Source organism: Apaloderma vittatum, unplaced genomic scaffold (genome assembly GCF_000703405.1).
Source record: "Apaloderma vittatum isolate BGI_N311 unplaced genomic scaffold, ASM70340v1 Scaffold44863, whole genome shotgun sequence".
Taxonomy (NCBI): Eukaryota; Metazoa; Chordata; class Aves; order Trogoniformes; family Trogonidae; genus Apaloderma; species Apaloderma vittatum.
In genome coordinates this window covers 1-7,577 of record NW_009708277.1, presented here as the reverse complement: position 1 = coordinate 7,577, position 7,577 = coordinate 1, and the positions used below count along the sequence as shown (strand labels likewise).

At 38.6% G+C, this 7,577-nt stretch overlaps 1 protein-coding gene across 1 annotated transcript; it reads left to right on the top strand.

Annotated features, from left to right (window-relative positions):
* Nucleotides 1-470: 470 nt before the first annotated feature.
* On the top strand, nt 471-6,822 carry CAT (catalase; the record flags this gene model as incomplete). Its single annotated transcript, XM_009866488.1, has 6 exons — nt 471-691; nt 1,693-1,803; nt 3,167-3,297; nt 4,256-4,360; nt 5,434-5,559; nt 6,631-6,822. Coding segments are annotated over 6 exons (886 nt in total), but the record flags the coding sequence as incomplete, so codon positions are not given.
* Between the last annotated feature and the right edge of the window lie 755 nt (nt 6,823-7,577).

Genomic DNA, 7,577 nt, shown 5'->3' with positions numbered 1-7,577 from the left:
GTTAACAAATGTGCTGCAGGAGCAACTGACACCTGTGATCATCAGGTCTCTAGAGCTGATGTACCTTTCTTGCTGTGTTTGGCTCATTTCTTTTATTTTTTATGAAGGTGGGAGTACAACCTCCATTCCCTGTACCGCCATCATCTTCTTCTTCCTCTCCTTTCTCCCTTATTATTTGAGCAGCTGCTCCTGTTCTAATGTGCTCTTCTCCCATCCTCCCTTGTTGAAGTGGGGGCAAACTGATGGTCTTAACAAGTAATATTTGTGAACTGTGGAAGACACTCTTGAATTATACGTGGCTTGAACTCCCTTTCTTAAATAGCCCCAGGCATTGTCCTACAATACTACAACCAGACATCTCTATTTTCTGGAGCTAATTCCAGAATCTTGCATCATTTTGGTGCACACCTGTTAATATGTCCTGTGACATGTAATGGTTGAGCCAGGCATGTTGTGTGACTTAAGTAAAGAGTGTTTTTAATTTCTGGTGTTGCGACATTGACCTTTTCTTGCTTTCAGAAACCAGATGTCTTGACCACCGGTGCTGGGAACCCCATAGGGGATAAGCTAAATATTCTGACGGTGGGGCCACGTGGACCTCTTCTTGTTCAAGATGTTGTTTTCACTGATGAGATGGCTCATTTTGACAGAGAGAGGATTCCTGAAAGAGTTGTGCATGCAAAAGGGGCAGGTATGTTTAAAAACACATCCTTTTTCCTCTCTGTGGGATGAGACTTTAAAAAGCTTTTGAGTTAACACATAGATTGTGGCAGATAAATTGTGGTATATTATGTATAATTTAGTGTTACAGATTATAATAAATAAATCCACGTCAACAACAGTGCTAAGACATGACTTTAAGGAACTCTGTGCCAAAACCTGAAGCGCTGAAAAACTGTTTGAAAAAACAATAAGAAAAAATGTAGTTGTAGCCCTTAATTTTTTAATGATATTTACTGTAATCTCTTGCTTCCTTTATCTGTAATACTCTGTTCCTCTGGAAGGGAAGACTTGCCCATCTCTATTTTAATATTTGCATGTTATTTAGTAGAAATTCTTGCCTTTTTCATCTGAGATATCTGTCTGCCAAAGCCAGATGGTGATCTAATATTTAAGTTAAAAAAAAACAACGAAACCCACTCATTTTAAAACTTGGTATTGATCTTAGCAGGATAGAACTGGCACCTCTGATTTTTTTGTTACACTGCTCTAGAAGAAGAAAATACAGGACTGAATTTATAATGTAACGTACATGGGAAAAACTCTTCTGTGGGGGTGGGAAGAATTTTGTTGCTTCATCCAGCTTGCAGGTGGACCAAAAATTCTGCAACACGTATCAGGCCTAAAGAAATGCTTGTCTTGCTCTAAGGTGAATATGCAAATCTTGGTAGAAGAGCATCCAAAAAACTCCTGTTTCTTATTTTGCGCAGTAGGGATGAGGTCTGGATTGCTACTGGGAGCTGTTAATGATCAGTTAAGCACGGGGAGAATGAGAACTGTGCAAATAGTTTGTGTTAAGTAAGTTTTGTTTTGTGAAAACAAATTGAGGGGTTTAGTGCAGTGTTTAATCTGGTGTATTTCTGTGTTTCCTTTTGACTTAAAGTTGTATGTTGGACCATACAGGAATAACAGATACCCTGTGAATGGAAGGAAGATATCTAGGTCTGATACTTTGAAATTACTTTTTTTCAGGAGCCTTTGGCTATTTTGAAGTGACTCATGATATCACCCAGTATTGTAGGGCAAAAGTGTTTGAAAGCGTTGGAAAAAGAACTCCAATTGCCATACGGTTCTCCACTGTTGGTAAGGCTCTAAATTTATTGTGTGTGTAACTTAGGTGTGTGCCATAGTTACAGGGATGACAATGTTTGCGTTGGGGAGCACTCTGTGTACTGAAGGCAGTTTGAAATGCTTTCTGCCAACCAATTCCCTTTCTGTGCATTTCATTTAAATTTTAAGATGTGAAGCAGCTTCTGCATCTTTCTGCCAGAGCTCTCTGTAGACCCTTTTCCCTTTGGACTGTGAGAGAAAGGATAGTCTGGGCTACTTTTTTGTTTTTCTGACAAAGTTCGTTTTGTTCTTGGGTGGATTGTAATCAACTCTTGCATGCAGTAGTTTTAACACTTGAAAGTTAAAAACTTACAATCTCTTATGCTGTGGGAATGTTTTGGGGATGGATCCTGTAGAGTAAGTACTAGGCAAAGAAGAATAAATGATCTTCCCTAAATAAACTCTTATTTCTTAGAACTGAATGGATAAACTAACAAAATCTGAAATGCTACTGGTTAAGACGTGCATTAGGATCAATATCTTGTCTGATAGAAAAATATCTTTCGAAATATACGTGTTACTGCTTTATCTGTATTGGAAAGAGAAGAAATCCTAACGAGGATCTAGTTCTAGAGGTAGTATTGGAGAGAAAAGATAGTCCAACGGGGCTTAAAGAGCTGCTGGGTTTGTCCTGTGGGCCAAAGGAGTCATGGAATGTGATCTGGGGAAGACGTGCAGCTGAATTTGGTCTGTGTGCTGAAGGAGGTTGTTACATCATTCCCTTTCTCTGCTTTGCTTGAACACGTTTCTTCCTCGCTGTTGTGTAGCACACAAATGGATTTTAACTGAGACAAGTGAGCACTCTCGTTATTTCATCATCACGTTTAACACTGGTTGTTCCCAAATGCTCCTGGAACATTTTATCTCTGGTATAAAGTTACCCACTGAAAGGTCTGTTTTGGAGGGGAATTAAAAGGTTACAACTCTTCTATAGTAATCTGCTTTTTTTGTTAGGCACGCTGTTTAGATTGCTCCCTTCCAAATGAGAGCTTTGGCCCTGGGTTTTGATGCACGGAAACTAATGGTTTTTTTAGCTGATTCAGCCTTACAATCTAATGTTGTGTCTGTTAGTGATAATACAATTCTGAATTGGTTCAAGTGGATATACTTATGGTGTTTTTTTTTTTCTTTTAACTGTGACCTGAATGCTTGGCTGAGCCTGTTCACACCTGCAGTACCTCAAGTATTGTTGAAAATGTGCCCCAAATTCCTTGATACACAAACCCCCCGCCCTTTTAGGATTTTATGGTGTATTCTCAAGGCCAGTGTTCTTATGTTCACAGTTTGCAAGCATTTCCTCTCATAACACTTCCCTGTGTTCACGTGTTTCTTCCAGCTGGAGAATCTGGATCAGCTGACACAGTTCGTGACCCTCGAGGCTTTGCAATGAAATTCTACACGGAAGAGGGTAATTGGGATCTTGTGGGAAATAATACTCCCATCTTCTTTATCCGGGATGCGATGTTGGTGAGTAAGCGCAAAAGATGAGGGTGCTTTGTGCAAGAGTCCCAGAGTTCATTTGCGCCTTGTTCTTGCTCTGCTGAGAAGCAAAAGCTGTTTTTCTGACAGACTTAAACTTTGCTGTTTGTCAGATGGTCTGAACATTTTTGACTTGAAGAGATGTTATTTAAAAAAAAAAATAATTAAGAACACACGTGCCTTGTTGTGTCCCCTAGTGCATCTGCCACAGCAGAATAGCCAGCGAGTAAGGTCATTATTGTGTTTTTAACTTCAGATCTGATCAGTTCTACTGGTGTCTGAATTAGCTGTTCTGTTCATGGTTTTTTTTTGATTCTGGGGCTATCTGGGGCAGGTGGGGAGATAATAAAAAATTGACATTTCTCACTTAAAAAGCTTCTTGCGAATTCTTTTTTTCTAAAAAAAAATCTGATTTATCTTTTTTATCTTTTAGTGTAAGTTTAACAGCACTTTGTAAGTACAGGGGCTTTTCTTGAGTGGAGGAGTTCTGCACAGATATGTTGTAGTATCTCTGTATTCATCTACCACTCAGATAATCAGTAAAGTTCAGATATACAAATTTGAAAAGACTTACCTTTCGCTTGACCTGTCATGAAATGAAAGCATTTAAAACTTTTTACATGCAAGCATTTAGCTTTTAACAGCCTATCTATCCTAATTATAAATGTTTCACTGTAACCTAATTTTACTAGTCTGTGAATGAGTTTGGTTGCAGGAAGGGTCTGACAGTAGAAGATTTTTTTCAGTGGTCTTAGAGTTTTGTCTTGTCTTTCAGTGTGCTGTTCCTTTCACTGTGAAGTGCCTTGAAAAAGCTGTTTGTCTTGTTTTGCACCAGGAATTGCTTAATATACCCCAGATAATTTGGAGGAGTTACAGATTTATTTTTTTTTAAAATTTTTTTTTTCCCCTCTCTGTCTCCTCCCTCCTCCACTTTTGGACAAATTAGTTTCCATCCTTCATCCATAGCCAAAAGAGGAACCCTCAGACTCACTTGAAGGATCCAGACATGGTGTGGGACTTCTGGAGCCTTCGCCCGGAGTCTTTGCATCAAGTAAGGTTCTCCTTTGACTTTATTCTGCATGATGAAGGAAATCAGGTTATGACAGTGGATATTGAACTCTTTCTTTTCTATGTTTTATCTAAAAACCTTCATCATCTTTTAGGAACAGTAAAGGTGAAAGGCCTACAATAACTTTTAAGCATTAGTATGTGAATCTAGCCTTTTTTAAAGACTTTCTGAAGGGAGTAGGGTTCTCCTGTTTTCATAATTGTGTTTTCTGTAGGGATGAAGAGGAAGTTGCTCAGTTTTCTAACGCTGAAACAGTGGAGGTACTGGTAATCAGCAAATTGTTGGTGTTGGAGAACAGTAAAATACTGGGGAAGTAGTGCTATCACATACAAGTTTATTTAAAGCTGTATGTTGTGTAGCACGTTAGATCAGCTTCAGAAATGACTAGAATTCACATTGCATTCTAATTATTCTGAAATGCATTTTTGTCAAAGAATGTTATGCAAAAAAAAAAAAATGCAATTGTATTTTTTTCCTGAAGAAAACTGGTTCATGCAGAAGCCTTTGAGTAATTGCAGTTGTATTGAGTAAATGCAGTTGTATTTTTTTCCTAAAGAAAACAGGTTCATGCAGAAGCCTTTGAGTAACTGGAAGAAGTACCACCACAAGCATCATTTATGTTCATAAACCTAAAGAAAAACAGCATTTTGAGTATGTTTGCATCGTGGTACTTGAAGATTTTGAAGAACTAGTTGTTAAGGACATAAGTTTTTGGATTTTTATCTTTAACTTGGAAGAAGTTCTTGTATTGAAATTATCCATTCTTACCTGCTCTGTGCTTGTAGGGGAGATCAGCAAATTATCACTAAGGTTTATGTCTTGTATTTCGTCATGTTTCATGTGGGCATAGAACTTTACATAGGTTTAATTCACAGTTGTTGTTTGTGCAAAACCAAAGTAGGCTTATTTCATTAACAGTCTTAAAGATTAAACTTGAAATTCTTCAAGGAATACGTAACATTTAAGATAGCTCCCAGTGCTGCAGGCGAACGCAATAAACAAACTTTATCCTTCATGTAGTGAGTCCCTTAATCTTGTCCGATCCTTCTCTTTAGGTGTCTTTCTTATTCAGTGATCGTGGTATTCCTGATGGTTTTCGCCATATGAATGGATATGGGTCACATACTTTTAAACTGGTTAATGCTAATGGAAGAGCAGTTTACTGCAAGTTCCACGTGAAGGTACTGATGCTTTTTCCAGTTTTCTATTGGAAATATGCATTGGATATGATGTATGTGGATATATTGGACATGAGCACCTAGATCAACTTGCTGCATTTCAGCCTCGTGCTTCCCACCAGACTCCCTTGTTCATGTTCAGTGCAGGTGCAAGAATCCTCTGGCTCTTTGGAAATGTGTTTTATTCACTGTGTGATATGTTCCTGTTTCATGTTTGTGGCTACACAGTAGTTTGTATTCGACGGGTGCCTCTTCAGGTTAAAATTATCTCAGTTTGGGTTTGGTTTTTGTTGCTGTTTATCTTCTGGATATTAGTTGCATTGATCGAGTGTTTTTTAAAATGGCCTTGACTGGGTATCAAAATCAAAAAACTCTTGTTTCCAAAAGTTCTGCACCTGAGACTTACAGAACTCCCTCACTTTTGAGAAAGCAGTATATAACATATTTTAGTTGAGAACAGCTTAACTTCAATGTTTTAAAGGCAGTGCAGCTTCTCACCTCATTAGACATCTACCTGCAAAGCAAGGCTTCAGAAACTGTTATGGTAAACTAAGCGGGATTATGTAGCAGCTTTTAGCCTGTGAGTTGTCAAAAGTGCATTAAAGTGAGATTTTAGTTAGTGCTAATGATATCACACATAGACGTGGGGAGGTGAGATTCATGTAGAGTCTAGAACCTGCAGCTTTGAAAGCCGGGACCGTTCTGTTGCTTCATGTTGGCACGTGGTCTGCAGGAAAAGGTGAGCTGGTGGGACAGTAAAGGAGCACCCTGTCCTGTAAGGGGAGAGGGTGAGCTTCTTTACCTGATATGCTGCAGGGATCATACCTTCATGTTTGATAGCTTGCATTCTGTGGTCTAGCATTACATATTTATTTCACTTTTATCAGAGAACTCGTTTTTCTCTGAATGGCAACTGTTGAATGTACTGTCAGTCTGAACTCAAATTATTGGAGATAGGAGGATGAGCAATTGTGTTCTTGGACTCTAAGTCTTGTTAAATTACATTCCTATTAATGGCTTCTATAATATTTTCTCCATGTTATAACTGATACTACTGCTTTTATTTGCTTTTAGACTGACCAGGGCATCAAAAATCTTTCAGTTGAAGAAGCAGGAAAACTGGCTTCTACTGATCCTGATTACGCGATACGTGATCTTTACAACGCCATTGCCAAGGGGGACTACCCATCGTGGTCTTTCTATATTCAAGTTATGACATTTGAAGAAGCAGAGAAGTTTCCATTTAATCCTTTTGATTTAACCAAGGTATCTCTGATACTGTTGCGAGTATTCAGTTTCAGCTAGTTTTAGAAAGGGCTTGATATAAAAATGTAGGAGAAGCTAGAATTGAGTCTATCTGTAAAAAAAAGTGTTAACAGTTGCCATGGACTAGCACTGTTTTCTTAAGTCTAGTCCGTATCGATAAAGTTAGTCTGTCCTTTTTATTCTTCCCTGCTATTTCAGCACAGTGTTTATCACATGGTCATTGTGAGTCAAAATCTGGGGATGAAATGATGTTGAAGTTATATCTGATGTTACTCTTCCTCAGTGAAGTATGGGGAGGGCTTGATTCTGGGCCTGTAGATTGCAACAGCGCTGCACTTGAAGTGTTGTCACGCGTCATACAGTCACACCCTGGGCTGGCTACTTGTCTTAACGTAGCTTCTGTTTGCTATGTCAGACTTCAATTGCTGTTCCAAAACTAACATAAACTTGATTTGCTTTTTTTTTCTCTCCCAAAATGGCTAGACTTTTGAACTCGAAAGGCAAAGAAAACCGTTTGGAGGTAGCTGCGAACAATTGTGTTAGCAGTCCCACCTACGATATCGCATTCCCAGGCAGTTTTTCCAAGTGCCTGTGGGTAATTTCATTTAAGTAGTCAAGTGCTGAAGTTACTCTGGGATGATGAAACAAATGGCATTAGTACCCTGTTAGTTACAAAAGACTTCTCAGAGCAAGACATCTCTCAAAATGTTAGCAAAAAGTTAGCAAAAAGTTGGCAAAAAGGAAAAAGTTGGCAA